We start from the raw sequence: 16,736 nt of genomic DNA, 5'->3' as shown, positions 1-16,736 counted from the left end.
AACCCAGTTGCCTCTCTTGTTTTTTATTCAATTGGGTCTCCCGAGAAGGCCAAATATATTTTCCGATTAATGTATTTGTAGGAAACTGTCCACTTTGGGCTGGGGCACAACATGAAATTGACAGAAACTCGGGGACTGCGCCTACCTGATGAGCCCCAAGAAGGGCGAAACCGGCAGTGGGCTGTCGAAGAGCCCTCAGCAACCTTATGAGTAGTGTATGACGTCTATACATGTACCGCTTTATCTCGAATATCGTACAAACTGAAACATGTGGCTGCCTGCACATTCAGTTGCTTGAAACCATCATAAACGAGTGATTGAGCTATGTTCTAAGTTAGTTTCTCACAAAACCGAATTTGTTTGCAAATGACTTTGTATTTTGCCAATTTCGTGTAATTTGGGTTCAGGTAGAATATAAGGTTGAGGGAAACTCGAAGACTGAGCCTATCTGATTTGCCTCAAGAAGGGCGAAACCGGTTGTGAGCTGTCGAAGAGCCCTCAGTAACCTTATGAGGAGTGTATTACGTCTACATCATTACCAGATCTTGTCAAAAAGTGCTAGTTGAACTCGGACATTTGGTGTACTTCTAGAAAATGTCTGGATGACGTAACACATACGACAAACGGCATATCGTGACGGGAGACCACTAGAGAGCCCTCTTTTGAGAGGTTTTTCTGACTGGACTACCCTCACCTGATGAACCAGTAGTGGGCAGTCAGTCTGTTCGAGTTGGCATCTACGTTCTACAAGAGAACCATGAACAGAGTTTAAATCGCCCTAGTGATAAGTCCCAATAAGGGTGAAACAGCTGAACACTACTCCTCACCTTTACGGCATAGACTGACTTCGCTCGTAGGATGGAAGCGAAGGATTTATACAAACCCTAAAACAATACCTTTCAAAGTGGTTCTACACTCCTCCACTCTTTACTCGTTGAAGTGCGCTGGATTACCTATTTCGCTTTACTTTACTTTACTTTACTTTACTTTACTTTACTTTACTTTACTTTACTTTACTTTACTGTGTGACACCACAAGCAAAAGACAAGCACTACCACTGTCCGGAAGATCGTGGGTTCGAGACTCCCCACTGGAGGTTTCGTGAGATGCGCACGACTGATGACTCCCAACACAAACGAAACAGAAATGCAGTTGTTCTTGATCTTTTTTTAGCATGGATTGGCTTCAATTACAGAGCGAAACCTTCACAGAAATGCTGCCTTTGGTGGTGGTTCAGTTGGTGGTGCATTCTACTGCACGAAAACATATGGACCATCGGAGACTTGGCGGAACTGCCCTCAAAAATGGGTTGCGTACTCCGAATGGCGTATGTGCTGTCGTCAGTCTTTGTTTCAGCTTCCAAGAACAGCACGTGATTTTACTAATATTACACAAGTGTTCCAAGGGTCTGGTAATGTCTGTCCGATCCCCCGTGCTAACTGGTGTGGCACGGTCTTCTCCAGTTGAGCGTGCTGTACCAGGCCGCCTCGTGTTTCAGTTGTCAGGGTATTCAATATATCGCAGTACATTGTGTAGACGTAATGCACTACTTATGAGGTTGCTGAAAACTCTGACACCCCCTTTCACCTGTTTCGTCCTTCTTGGGGCTCATCATATGGGTGTAGTTCCCGGGTTTCCGCCAACTGCGGTGTCTACCAGAAGGGGAAGCTGATGTATGTCAGTCGCATTCGTTCCGTCAGTTTCTTTTCATATTTTCCGACTGGACCTTTGAAGATACGGCTCCCTCAGAATGCTTGTACAGGCTAGCTTCATCTCCCTACCTCATCCACTCTTTTCCCTTCTTTTTATTCTATGGCTTTCAAAATGAATGGATAAACTCTGTGAGTTTTCTACCCGAACCTCATATCGGCTACATTTTGTTACAAATCGAGCAATCAGTAGGCCAGCCTTGTTGTATCTAGATATCCGTCTGTGTTTGTCCCACCGTAGCAACCCTATTTCCGTTAACGGGCCGTTAATTACTCATAAGTAGTACATCGGAATTGTGGTGACGAAAAATAAATCGCTATCACCACCGAACCCGACGCATCTTTCACTTCTGTTGTGGACCATTCTCACTGCTGTTGCCTGCCTTATTTATTGATCAATTTCCCCGTTTACACTTCCCTGCTTGTTGACTATTCCCATACTCTCAAATGCGTGCGTGCGCACACACACACACACACACTTATCTACGCAGCACAACACCGGAATCAGCAATCTTGATAAACCAGGCTGAGGATTTTGCAGTCATCAAGGATTGTCCGCGCAAGCGGGCTGGCTGACTGGCAAAAGCATGGCACGCGGCATATTATTAACGCCCTCATGTGTCATGCGCACGCTAATGGACCGCTATGTTTGAGTACCACTCACTCGCCCACTCAAAACAACTGCCACCAAGCGCGCATGAGTGAAACTCAAAAACGGCCGGAACGAAAACGGAACACCATCATGGCGAAACATGTATCAGTCACCAGAAGGCGTCTGATCAATGTTTTATATACTCATAACACCCTCCCCCATGATCAGCCCGATTCTCACACATACCAGGAAATTGGGTGCACAAAGCGAGAGACGTGTGTGTGTGTGTGTATATACTCATAACACCCTCCCCCATGATCAGCCCGATTCTCACACATACCAGGAAATTGGGTGCACAAAGCGAGAAGACGTGTGTTGTGTGGGTGTGACAACAACTCCATTGTCCCCGCTAGAAGATTATCATCTTTATCGCACGGTGTAAAGAGAGCGACCAAGTTCGTGAGTTTGTTAGTCCATCTGGGGAAGCAATCACACAGCCATGCATGCACAAATCACCGAATAAAGATGATAATCATGCGCGCACATGAGTTCCACACTTTGAAAGGCAAAAACTGCAGTCGTAGTAGCAACTGAATCGTCGGTCTCTGTGATTGAGCATCGATAAACGTGTCATGGAAAGGATGTATACAAGTGACAACGAGGTGATTGGGATGTTGCGATCGTCAGTCCATCGACACCAATTTGTCCGCAAGAGAAACAGCGTTTGTGGGGTTAACTGAAAGCGCTTATGGTGTGCCATTTTCGGTCCAACTATCGACAAATAGTTGGGATAGAAGACGTGTTCTATTCATAGTTATTGTCGTTTACTGGAAGCGTAAATTCTGCAGACAGGTGATGAGGATAATCATGAGAACATGATTCGGGTCGCTGTGAGCAGCAGTCCGTTTGCGATCGCGACATATCAACTTGCATTTTTTCGAAATCAGGAACCCTAACAAATTATGGATTTATGAAGAGAGGTTCATCAAATATAACAAAATAGGAATTGAGGTTCACGACAATATTTTTCGGATATTTTTCGCCTGAGATTACTCCCGCGAACCGCTCCCCCTAAAGATTCGAATTTGACTACTTGTTAGCCAGTTTCAGAGTGTCGTTAATGGCCACTCCGGTTTGTTTCACGGATGGTCTGAGCCGACAGCTGTACAGCGCGCTAGTATAGTTGACTCTGAAGATCGTAGGTCACGTGGGGCTTCTTTATACTCGGGTTTAGTCCACGAGATGGAAAAATCTGACTGTGATGCTCGGTAGTGTTGGCGGTTCCGTTTCAGTCTACGGCCTTGACACAAGGCAGAGCGGATCATTTTGGTTAAATGTGTCCCATCAGCAAAAATACTCGTGTAATCGGCGTGAAAAAAGCTGTTCACTGAATATCACAAACGGGGAAAAGGGATTTGAACGTAAACATCTTGAAGTAGACCTGAACTTTTCGCTCAAAACGATTGCTGATCACGATATTTTACATAATTCCAAATTTGGAACCTTAGAAGAACTGATGGAATCTGATACTTGTTCTGGAATTTTGATGAAATTTTTTTCATGTGAGCATTTTAAAATCAAACTGGCTGTTTTGTAAAGCTTGAAGTGTAAACTTGAGTCTGCCATACGTCGAAGATAAATAATTTGCAAATCTTTGTATGTACTCATATGGTTACCTTTTGTAGCGAAATTCTGCTTTCATTCCTACTACTTATAACACTACTGAAAAGATACCAATCACTATGTCGCAGTTCTCCATGAGATGAATCCTTTGGTTCGCCCGTATGACGTTGCGCCTCGGGTGTATCATCATCCTCGCTTCGACAGAACGAACAAACGTACCAGTTTCACCACTTTCAAGATGGCTGGCTACCTTGAGATCTGAGTCGACAGCTGCCTTCAAACATTGACATCTAGTAGAAATCTGGATTGTCTGTCGAACTCTGTGCGTTAATACATGACTAATCTTCATAAAAAACTAATCACAAGGTTTATGAAAACTCTTTGTCAGCCCACGACCAATTTCACCCTTCTTGGGGCTCATCAGATAGGCACAGTTTCCGAGTTTCCGTCAACCTTACGTTCTAGTTGAACCCAAATTGCATGAAATTACACCGAAATGAGTTTTGTTTTCCGTGCTTCCTCTAGAATAGTGCCAAGTATGAGGCAGACAACGTGTGACTTGGAAAATTGTGTAGATTAGATCATGAATATTGTGCTAACTGGATCATGAGGCGGCCTGTGTACAGCACATTCAGTTGTAGAATATCATAAACGAGAGATTCAGTTGAGCCTCTCGTGAAAACCAAATTGTTTTGCAACTGGGTGTATTTCTCGAAAACATGAATAGTCTCTTGTATGCGCTGAAAAACAGCGAGCCTTTTGTATCCTCACCTACATCGTGCGGTGTTTCGCGAAAGGTATACACCAAACCGTTGGATTCTGACTGCCCGCGTTCGGAAGCCTACACTCCACGCTGCACTGTTTACGACCAACCACTTCGGTTGCCATCCGAAAGATTTGCTATTCCACATCTGATTTGCTTTTAGGATTTGTCGTTTTATGAATAGTGTTCACCCGACTGTGAATTCCGTCCATTTATGACGTGATCTACGCACCGAAGGGGGCGTTACAAAACACGCCTCCGCAAGAATCAGTCTTCTGCATCCGTCGACGGTCCAGCAGTGTGACGGAAGTGAAGTACGACAACAAGAATGACATTGAGGCGCATATTCTAATTGCCTCAAGGATCACCTTGAAAATCCACTGAATGCTTGCTTTCAAAGACGTTTTTGATACACTACTGTTGATGATAATGATGCGGTCCGTATGCTTTTGTCTACAACCCGCGTCGGACTAAGAATCCAGGGTTCGGGAAACTGGAAAACTTTCGTCTTGTGTCGTCCTCTCCAATCGATTTTCATGAGTGTCAATCAATGTCTTATGTCACACCATCTCCAGACTTGTACCATTTAACTTCTCCCAAGATCTCAGTCCTTCAGCTCTAAAACATCCTTTCGGTGCCTAGCTGCCATGCCAACCAAAGGGAGCATGAGGACTGGGATACTGCCAGGTTCCTCAAGCCTAGACAGGGGAAGTCGAGAGGCAGAGGTCGGGTCCGAACCACGGAGCTTCCGGTTCGCACTCTAACCACTTGGTCCATCTCGTCCCCAATCGCTTTATACACATTAAGGCCGATCTCATCTATAGCTAAGCCAGCTATCCACCCGTTTACCTGAACGGTTGTACGAATTACGGTGGAGTGGCTGGATACGAGGTTACTTCTCTGATCGGAAAGGCCAGGACGGCGTTTATTAGCCTTCGACACCTATGGCGCTGACGTGACTTGTCAAAGATGGAATATACACATCGATGGTTTCATCCACACATGGATCAGAAACATAGTTACTACGCGCAGCTGACATACGAAAGCTGCGGGTATTTGACCATCGGTAAGCTGAGGCAAGCTAACCGGTTGGAGCAGTCACTCACGCCCCATGTACACCGCATTCCAGAAGGCCGTCCGCCTTACAGGCTCTTTTTGTCCAGTCCCGTACTGAGTGGGAGCGATCAACGGGTGGACAGTCTATGATCTGACAATGAAGTGTCAGAACACTAATCAGTAAACTCAGTCTGGTCGGCAACTGCCATCTCCCTGGATGGGTACCCTAAAACTCAGCTCACCAATGGTTACTGACGCTGACAGAAATGGCCCTACACCAAAGTTATCGCCTTTAATGCGTCGAACAAACTGAACAGGCCATCGCCCCCAAGGCTTAGCAGTATCCCCGCAACTTTCAGGTGATTGAAACTGCAGCAGCTGGTCTATAGCTGATAATCGGTTGAACAGAACTAACTATCAGCCGGCTGGTGAATCAACTGTCGTATGCCCAATAGGTGCCCTCGTTCGAACACCGACACTTATGTTTGAGTACGCTATGCCTCAGCGCGCAACAGAAGCGACTTAGTGGATCCATACTGATCGATGCTCATACAGTGGCGCCTGCGACGTATGGTATAGGTGAACAAAGATCCAATTCATACAATTTATCTCAAAATTACGACACAGAAGAAGAAACATGGCAACTTGTCGGAACTAGAAGCCAGCAGGTTTCGATACCGCAAAAGGTAACATAAAGATGAGTTGATGCCCTGGAGAATTCCTCCCCCCCCCCCCCCCCTTCCATGTTTCTATGTAGACCGGGGAGACTGGTATACTCAATGAAAGGAGTTTCTAGGCTGGTCAACTGCTAGAATACAGGTACCACCGTACAACTGCACCCGTGTCAGCGACCACCACAAAATACCGCCCTACTGAAGATAGTTGGTCAGACATGAAGATTTCGGTAAATGGCCCGTCGGTTCTTTTCCCGATAATTCTGGTTCTCTGACTGGTTACATCAGTCTGGCGGCCGATCGCGGCTGTCCATCTTGCACCATCTAATTAGTCTTCGATCACAGTGCCGCGTATTTTATCGATCTGTACTCGGTTTGGTTACAGCGGAGAGCGCATTTGTTTAGTCGTCTCCACCGACAGAACTCAGTCGAATGAGTTGAGCTTTGGAAAAGTCTAGAAAGATCGCTGCTTCATAGAATGGCCAAATTGCTGTCGTGATAAGCTCTATCAAGCACATTGTGACTGGCGTTACAGGATAGAAGTAGGCTTGCAGCGAGATGATCACGTGACTTACACCAAGTGAGTGGTTCAACTCCCAACATGTATATTCTATCCAGCGTCATGCGTATGTCATGATCTGACGGCGGTCTGTATACATTTTTCGCATATTTAAGCTACCGGTTAATTCAGTAGTCACACAGGCTCAGACAATCAACTTGAAAGATGAAGTTACATCCTCCACCGACAGTTGTCTTTTGTTCTATTCTCATCCGAGTGTGACCAGAATGATAGTTAAACTCTCTGGCCGTAGTAACCTAGGTGGCAGTAACTGACTCGTGATACTCAGACTAGAAGGTTGTGCCCATCCTGTACCCGTCTAACCAGTTTTTCAGTTGGGAAATATCTGACACGTGACTACCCCTTGTTCCACGTCAAACACGTAAGGCCTTCGAAACCGTGGTACTGTACTTTCCAAGAAGGAATACACTCGGTTCTTGATGAAACCTCACTATTTCAATTTTTGGAGAGCAACAGGTGTTTTCCTGTGGTGGGACGACCGTCGGCGTATTCAACTGTTCACATCAAACGTGATGATAGGCCAATATGATTTTGATCCGTTGACCGCTCGGAAGGAACTTGGTGATCAAGCTGACACAGGACAAAAAGAAACAGTTCAGGCCAACCAACTCACTCAACACATCGTCGATGACCCACTGTGGTTCTTGCATTTGTGTTTCTGACACCTGTCCATCACAATATTGTCTTCTTGGTGCACTCAATCCACGTCTGACGGACATCAACACGTAGTTGATGTGATGGTGTGCATCTTTTCAGGCAATTATCGATTGCGTTGTTGTGATGCTCACCTTTAAACCGTAAACTGAAACAACCTGCCAACGGAGTGTAACACACGGCGGGGTGTCATGTTGGACTTTATTGCGGACAGTCAGTCACATCTCTCCAATTTGATCAATCATGACCTGATAAGGTGTCACTTGAGAATGGGTGTTGTACATGCTACCCGATCTGCTCAGCAAAAACGCTCGTTCAGTAAGCGTAACCCTTGAACCTGTGGGGTCTACACTTTTTTGGAGTCAACAGACCAGTCTGGCGTGCCATCAGACAACGCTTATTTCTACACGCCACCGTCACCTCTCATCTTGCGATTTCCAAACAAAGTTGTGAAGGAAAGCACAGGGATTAGCGAATATACACTTATTTGCAGACTAACTTGGTCGTAGGCTGTCGGGGAGTTTTCAGCAACCTTATGAGTAGTGCATTACAAATATACATATGCGTTCCGATATCTCTGCGTAGCGAGTGAAACATGAGGCGGCCTGGTGCGACGCATTCAGTTGCCTGGAAACATCACAAGCGACAGATCAAGCTGGGTTCCAGGTGGGTCTCTCAAAAACAACAAATTAGCTTGCAGATGAGTGTAGTTCGCTAATTTCGTGCAATTCGGATTCAATAGAACATAAGGTTGACGGAAACTCGGGGACTGCGCCCCGAGGAGGGAGAAACCGGTCGTGGGTTGTCGGGGGGTTTTCAGCAACCTCATGAGTAGTGCATTACGAAAGCACAGGGACTTTTGTTGATTAATCTGTGGAAAGCATCACAAAGTACGCCTATGGAGACTCGAGACGCTGTTAGGACGATATTGTCCACAGACCAAATTCGCATGAGTGATGCTCAGGGAAAAATTTGGTTTGCCCGGTGTGTTTTAACAAACAACTCTGGTTTTGCGAGAGACTCACCTGGAACCCCTGATGAATCTCTCGTTTGTGATATTTCGGCTGGAGTCCAGGCAAGTTTCTCGCAAAACCGAATTGGTTTGCGAATGAGTGTATTTCACTAGTGAAAAACGTCATGTTTAATCATTTTCGAAAGTTAAGTTTTTGGCTCGTTCGGGAGTCAGAAGAGAGCGAATCAGATTGATCAGAATGATCCACTTCGGTGTGGAAAGAGCCGAAGGAACAAAAAATAAATTTCCAAATTTAATCGCAGAACACACTACTTATAAGGTTGCTGAAGACCCTTCGTTAGCACACAACCGGTTCACTTTTTCGCTTCGGACTCTAGGTACAGTCCTTAGCTTCGGTCAGCTATCACAGACGAAAGATTCAGCTAAAATTCAAATGTGTCTTACGTGAAAATCAAACTGGGCTGCAGGTGAGTGTGTTTGTAGAGAAAGTTCGTAAACAGAAAGGGAGTTTAAACAGAACTTTGAGGAATATTACTGATATTTTGTAATTCACTACTCATAAGGTTGCTGAAAACTCCTCGGCAGCCCACGACCGGTTTTGCCCTTCTTGGGGCTCATCAGGTAGGCGCAGTCCCCGAGTTTTCGTCAACCTGATGTTCTACTTGAAACCAAATTGCACGAAATTGGCGAATATACACTCATTTGCAAACTAATTTGGTTCTTTCGAGAGACTCACCTGGAACCCAGCTGAATCTCTCGTTTGTGATGTTCTCAGGCAACTGAATGTGCTGCACCAGGCCGCCTCATGTTTCAGTCACTACGATATTCGAGATATCGCGATACATATATATTTTGTAATTCACTGGAAACATCAAAACCGAGAGATTCAGCTGGGTTCCAGGTAAGTCTCTCGAAAAACCAAATTAGTTTGCAAATGCGTGTATATTCGCAAATATTATTGATACTTCGAAGGTGCGGAGGGAACTATCCTCCTGGCCTAGGCAAAGCAGTCAACCAGCCAGCAGAATGAAGCTTATGTAGGGAGATAAGTCGCGGAAAGTCGAGAACATACTGAACTGTCCTTGTCTACAGAGGTAACAATCAATTGGGTAGCGGCAATACCAAACGTCAACTAAAAATGTTCACATTTCCCCACGTGACCAACTGTCCAGCCATAAGTGGCTCATGGGTAGGTCAATTTTCACAAGATGAGTGAAACCTCCATTTGAAAAGTCCTCACCAGCTGGTCAACACGTGACCACGTGATGTGTTTCCCGAGAGTGGTAGACGAATGGCACCATATCTTGTCTATGTGCGAATTGTTCACACACCAGCCGAACTGTTAAGCTGGGTGCTAGCAGATTCGTGACTTCCAGTAAGATCCAGTAGGGAACTTCGAATCTGTTACCACCCAGAATAATGAGACGAACGCTGGAGGGTCTCCAGTAAAGATAAAACTGCTGTATTGTGATTCTCGAATTTTCTGCATCACAATTGAAAACCTCGATCAAACAAGACTCTGTAGCCAACCGAAGCACGCAGTTGAACACTGGACACGTTTCGGTGATCTCGGTTCTGTGTACTCTTGGCCGTTCTGGTGGTTTCCTACGGGAATATATCGACATACGGATAGTTCGAGCTTGTCTCACCAAGTTTGGCGTCCTATCTGTGCAGTTCTTTCAACTACAGAGAATGGTACCAACGGCCAGTTACTGTATATGATCCACTCTGGGAGATGATTAATTCAAGAGCATCAAGTCAAACTTGGGGGGAGAGGAAAGCAAACGGTGGACAAACACTGGGCAAGAGGCGAACTTCCAGACCGAGGACAAGGGTACATTTATCTTATTGAGATATCGGAGAAAATTGGTCATTTGACCCTCTAGTGGCATCCAAAAATCGTTAGCCATGGCAAGAGAAACATATCTGTCATGGAATCAGGTAAACAGAGGATAACGTGAAAAGAGGGGTCGACAGAAGAGTTGGCAGTTTGGCGAACTAATCATATTGCTAAGGCGTGGCACACGTTTGCTTGTTTAGACGTGATAATTCTGGTGCGTTAGGTGTGCACTGTTAGAGTAGAGTCCGGCGTCAGATGTCCGGAGTGCGAACTCGGACTCGACCAAAGATATGCACTACTTTGGAACTTTAATCAGAATGAAACTCGAGTCCAGCACTTGCTCATTAGAATAAGTACTCCAGTAGGACTGTTCAAACCAACGTGGACCATTAGGTATAACTATCGTCAAGACATGACCTTGACTTGACTTGACTTGATTTGACTTGACTTGACTTGACTTGACTTGACACAGATCAATTCCAGATGACGTCTACTGCCTCCTCGAGACTTGACTATGCTGTTACCTTGAATTAGTGATTCCGGCGATTATGCACAGGTGTTATAGTGCACTGTACAACCAATGTGCTGGGTATGTCGTTCACAGAGAGTGTTCTGCCTACTTTCTGCAAAAAACTGAAACACAAGATTTGTTTGTACAATGGCATCGGGTTTTATTTCCGGGCCTAACCACAATTTTGCCGAATCATAAAACGGCTTATTCGCTCTTCCCGGAAAACAGCTGATGCTGACGTCTCGCGGACTCGTCCAATCAAGTCTGCGAGTGGTAACACTTGCATCAACGGTGTCACCAAATCGCCAGCATTTTTCACACCTTGCTTCACGCGCTTGTGCGTTTTTAGGCGCGCCAGAGGGTGGCGAGAACGAGTTTGGTTCTCTCAATTTGCCACAATTTGTTGTGGGGTGGGGACGAGCAAAGACCAACGGGGCGAGAGATTTGGCATCGTCATCACGACGTGTTTTTCACACCTCGCGAATGCAACAGCCGATTGGGTTAGCTGTTGTAATCTCCGACACCTACGGACGCCTGGATCTTGCCGCTGCGCACACCTTTTCCAAGTGTCCCAGTGAGATTTTTGCCGTGTTTTTGTTTCAAGACTCACACCCCAAACGAGGAAGAGCTGTTGCGAGGGTTGCGATCGTTTGAGTGGTGCGCCTCCAGTCCCGGTAGGACGATTCTAGTTAATTCATTTTAAACTAGAAAAGCACTGGGCTCGATTTTCACTCTTGTTTATTGGTAGTGAATGTCCTTGACCGTGTCAGTGCTTCATTTCTGGATGTCAGGCATGCGAGGCGGGCACTTCAATCCTCATGCCTGAACAGCTGAATGCGTACCACTCGTTAGCCATAGGATTAGTTTGCTTATCGACTCGAACGACAGTCCAGTAGTTGTTGTATTTGCTCCAATCGATTACTCCGCCTGTCAGGTAACACGACTGAACCTTAAGACTGACAGCACAAATTTTGATTAGTTCTAAATAGTTGTGAAATGTGTATCCACATCATTCTCGCTTGATAGAGCCCAATCCTACCCACGTTTGCTGGTTCGTATGCTTCCCGAATGTCACACGTCCGAGGTTCGAATCCCTGCACGACCAAGGAAATGCACCGCTGCCAAGCTATGATCATAGCAGAATTCGGGTCCCTTGCTCTTCTCAATGCTAAGACTGACCACAATAATCGCCCCAGGACAGGAGGGGTAATCATTTCATCAAACCCAAGTGGCGTAATAGAGTTTGCGTCTTTCCAAAAGAAACACGAAGCAGTTTTTGAAAGCTTAATGTTGCCTGTGTTGAACCTGCATTTCAAAACGCAGCCGTATTGATAGGATAACCAGGTGATATTCACAAGTATATGCAACAGATTTCAAGGAAACGTTTCATTTTTTGTCCATGCAATTTTATCTTTTCTAATGTTCCACAGTTTGGCGGGGACCACTGGCCAAATTCCAATTGTTAAATACCCTGACTAATTTTGTGGGAAATCGCTTCAACAGTGAACGCAAATCATTTGTTTCGGAGCCTTGATTCCCTCCCTGGGGAGAGTGGAAGAGAGCAGTGCCAAGTGGTTTCATCAAGTTTGAGAACGCGTGATCAAGTGTCCTGTCCTCAGTTAATGAACAAATGCGTCCCACAGACTTGAGTCCGCATTGAATTGTTATCGGTGAAGCGGTTTTAGAGTGGGGTAATTTTGCCCACTTGAGCACATACAAGTGTTGAGGCGACAAGATGTAACGGGGGTGGGAGAACGAAAGTTTGTGACGAACCCTGATGTTCGGCTGGAATAGGAATGGAGTGGTTTCAGGTGAGAACTTCCCTGATTTTTGTTCACGGACCACTTGGAAGGAAAAAGCATCAACAGCGGAAGAGGTATGGTCTTAACGGGGTCACGTTATTGTTCATTCGATGTAACTTCTCGAAATGCACTACTCATAAGGTTGTTGAAAATTCTTCGACAGCCCACGACCGGTTTCACCTTCCTTGGAGATCGTATTGGGTGTCAGATAATTGGCACGTTATTGAAAACTCAAAACAATTCGTCGTCATGAGTACCCTATCATGGCTACTTCGTCTTAGAAATAAAAAATCGCAAGTTTTATTTTGTTTGCACATTCCGATACAAGAATCTGTCAGAATTTGTCATCAGCGCGCACTGACGATATCTCTTCGACTGGGGGTGTGTTCCAATGCCAAGCTTGGCAAACAGAGTAACGATTACCTGGTCAGCCATTTTGGGTAGGTACAATGGAAACCTTCCTCACGAATGATCCCTGTACACTTATCCCCTTTAAGTGACCCAACCAACTCTTCTTTTGTGAATGTCATAGAATGGACTTCATCAAGGGTGAACCCATTACCAGACTGTTTCCAATACAGACCTGGGAAAACTAGCGATGTTGCATTGTCACCCATAGTGATTTTCAGACAAGCCCAGAGTAAGTACACTCTAGCGTACACATCCGTTGATTGCACCAGAGCAACCCTCCATTTCCACTGTGTTCAAAGCACACTTATAGCTGGGTCTCATTCCCTAACCGCTATTGGCGCACTCAGCTGGAAAGCTTTGCGCGTACACAAACAACCAATCACATCGCAGCCACCTTCTCACGTGCGCGCCCAGCCAATCGATCCTTTGAAATCCAGTTTTATCGACCCGTGACTTGTCTTGAACGTGGACAGTTTGCCGAATAGACGTCACAGCCTAAGTTGTCGTACTTCTCACGCACATCGTGAGTTCGTTTCGGGGAACAAGCCGCATTCTTCATCTGGTTCCATGTTCAAGAAAACAACAGTATAGCAACAAAAGGGAACTTACGACAGCCACAGAAAACCACCTCGTTGCGAACGGGCTTCCATTACTCCAGTATGGGGAGCATTCCACGTAGTTGTTAGTAGTCATCCTCCCATCGATCCCGAGGACATATTCTGGAATTTCCCAAGAGATACCTCCTCCGAAGGGTGCGCTATAACGCCGAATTCGTCCATTTGTCTTACAGCCAGAGCCATCCTGGTTGTGATTGGAACAAATACACTATAGATGTGGTCCCAACACTAAACTATACTACTCACATCATTTTCGACCAGTTTCGGAATTTCACTGACCGTCGCATCTGTTCCATACGATTCACGGGACAACAGAGTGGCAACTCGAAACACTCACCAGAACCGAGTTATGATGTGGCCGCGTTTTAGGTTTTCAGTGATTGCTTTCGTTGTCATCACTAGGTCGACCTTACCGGGGATGGCCGATTTAGACGGAATGCGGAAACCCGACCCTAGTTTGGCTCTAGAAAGCTTTATACAAATGAGACAAGAGGCCACAGAGTACCTCCCAGATAGCAATCTTTTGCTGACTGTTTGATGAAGGGGTCTCCATCACTCAACATCGCCTAAACTGGAAACAACTGGACCATATATTTTGAATAAATGAAGGGCACTGAGAATTTTCTTCAATACCTGAATGCGTCACTAAGTCAGATTGTGGTAAAATTTCACCGGTTGAGGTTTTTTTTAAAATGAGAGACTCCTCAATGTTTGGCTGTGCATACCATCTTGCGATAATGTCCAGAATTGAAGTGGCGATCCTGTCGAAAAGTTATCCGCGCCTCTCACATGCCTTTAGGTGATCATGTGCCTATCACACTGGTGTTTGGAACAAATTTCGAATTTCACCCTCCCTCTCGGTATCTCACTCACTCATGCATGTACATTCGTATTGCCCCATAACTATGTGAGGCAATTGTTGGAGTGATGGTATGTGGGTTTTGCATAGATTCTCATAATTGATGGCCACATGGAGGGCACGAGACGAGTGATTAATGCGCCCACAAAACAGTACACCGTCGTTTAGCATAACCTGTATCTTTGGTACTCATGTGTGCTCATACTTTCCACTTGAAGAGAGAGAGAGAGAGAGAAGGGGAGGTGTTCTGTATCAGGCACACACAGACGCACGCGAACGCGAGCGCGCGCGCGCGCATACATTCTTAATGTGTCGCCCCCAAAGGTCACAAATGAATAATGCCTGCACGTGTGTGAACCGACTACTGGAACACAATCGTTTTCGATGCCCAACGATGGTGTTTCATGCCATGTCTAGTACTGGTACAAACAATATACCGAAACTGTCACCCCTTCTAACCGATCGTCAATTAGGCAATCAGATTCGAAATGATGAATTATCAAGTGTACGAACTGTGTGCGAATAATGGGTAGGTGACCTTGTGAAGTTATGTGTAATCCAGCCATGATGTGCAAAGTCCTCGTTTGATAACGGCTCGTTGACGAGCCTAACCTCGTTTGGTGAGGACCTGCGAGGATAGTTGCGTTAGGAACCATTCAAACACCTACACATATTTGCTAACCTCATTGAGGAGCATAAAAAGTTGGTTAAATTCAAGATGGGATCTACTTTTTGGTGCTGCGCACAGGCCGCCACATGTTTCATTTGGCACGATATTCGAGATATCGCAGCAGATTTTCATAAAGGAAGCTACTCACAAGGTTGCTGAAAACTCTTCGACAGCCACGGCCGATTTTGCCCTTCTTAGGGCTCATCAGGTAAGCGCAGTCCCCGAGCTTCCGCCAACATCCAACATGAGGCGGCCTTTGAGCAGCACATTTAGTTGAAGAATATCATAACCGAGAGATTCACCTGAGTCTCCTGTGAAATCCAAATCGATTTACAAACGAGTGCGTTCGCCGAAAGTAAATTCTTCTGTTTCAACATGGTTTCACGATTTCAAAACTGGTGCTAGGATAAGCAGAACTAGTTTCTTCAGTGTTTCATTGCTCGCTGGCTTCCATTGTTCACACAGATGCATGACAAACCCTCTAAGTCAGTCGACTTTAGGTTACCGATATCAAGTGGCATTATTTTAGGCCTTATTGTAAGGATACTTAGTATTTGTATTCTTTCCTCTTCACTCGAGTGACCAGACGTTAAGGCTACCTGATTCCGTAAGTATCTGGGAGAATCCCATGGTCCCAATCGATTCAATACTTGACCAACAGTCGAACTTCCAACTCTCGGACAACCATTCAGTCCTACCTTCCTACCAGCCCGCTGTTTATGACTAGTGGGCCTCGATCACTGACATAGAATGACTTGAAAACCGGTCACAGGTCTATTGGTAAGACACCGATCAGCGTTGTTTTTACGACCGTTTGCCAGAACGCCAGCTGTTCGAGCACACAGCCTGAAAATCGTAGCGCTGAACCGGATCTGAGCAGTTAACGGCCCATGTAATTTGCTTCGTTCCATTTACTGATAACAAAAAAGAAGGGCAAATTCACAATTCATTCTGTATTATACTGCTTCATCCGTGTTGGGAAGTGAACATTTCATGAACCTGGAGAGAGTTTTCAACCCCGTTACCTTCCCATCTTATTCGACCACATGTGATTGGTCATCGATGTGGCTAACCTGCACTTAGACAGAGGATAGCGCGTCACGTGATCCGCGTCACGTGCTCGCGGGCTGATTGGGTTCTTCCATCTTCCTGTTATTGACAGCTGGAGCACTGATCACTCCTTGAAAGGCGAACTACTACAGCAGTTGTTTTCGACAGGATTCACCAGCAGTTGCCTTAGAGAGGAGTAAATTTATCAGCATAAGTCACTCCCCCTGACACGATACTACTTAATAGGTCGCCGAAAACTCCGAAATCCCACTAATAGCGGGCAACATGATGTTCGCTATGTAACTGACTGTTTTCAAAGGCATAATTGGAAAAACTTTACCAGTATTTTTGA

The 16,736-nt window shown here is 45.5% G+C and overlaps 1 protein-coding gene across 1 annotated transcript; it reads right to left on the bottom strand.

Moving 5' to 3' along the window:
* Positions 1 to 329: 329 nt before the first annotated feature.
* T265_13840 (hypothetical protein) lies at positions 330 to 4,664 on the bottom strand (the record flags this gene model as incomplete). The annotated part of the gene is made up of 3 exons (XM_009170818.1): positions 330 to 448; positions 4,043 to 4,119; positions 4,525 to 4,664. Coding segments are annotated over 3 exons (336 nt in total), but the record flags the coding sequence as incomplete, so codon positions are not given.
* Positions 4,665 to 16,736: the final 12,072 nt, after the last annotated feature.

Source organism: Opisthorchis viverrini, assembly GCF_000715545.1.
Source record: "Opisthorchis viverrini unplaced genomic scaffold opera_v5_113, whole genome shotgun sequence".
Taxonomy (NCBI): domain Eukaryota; kingdom Metazoa; phylum Platyhelminthes; class Trematoda; order Opisthorchiida; family Opisthorchiidae; genus Opisthorchis; species Opisthorchis viverrini.
The sequence above is the reverse complement of the archived record's forward strand: the minus strand, read 5'-3'. Positions and strand labels throughout refer to the sequence as shown.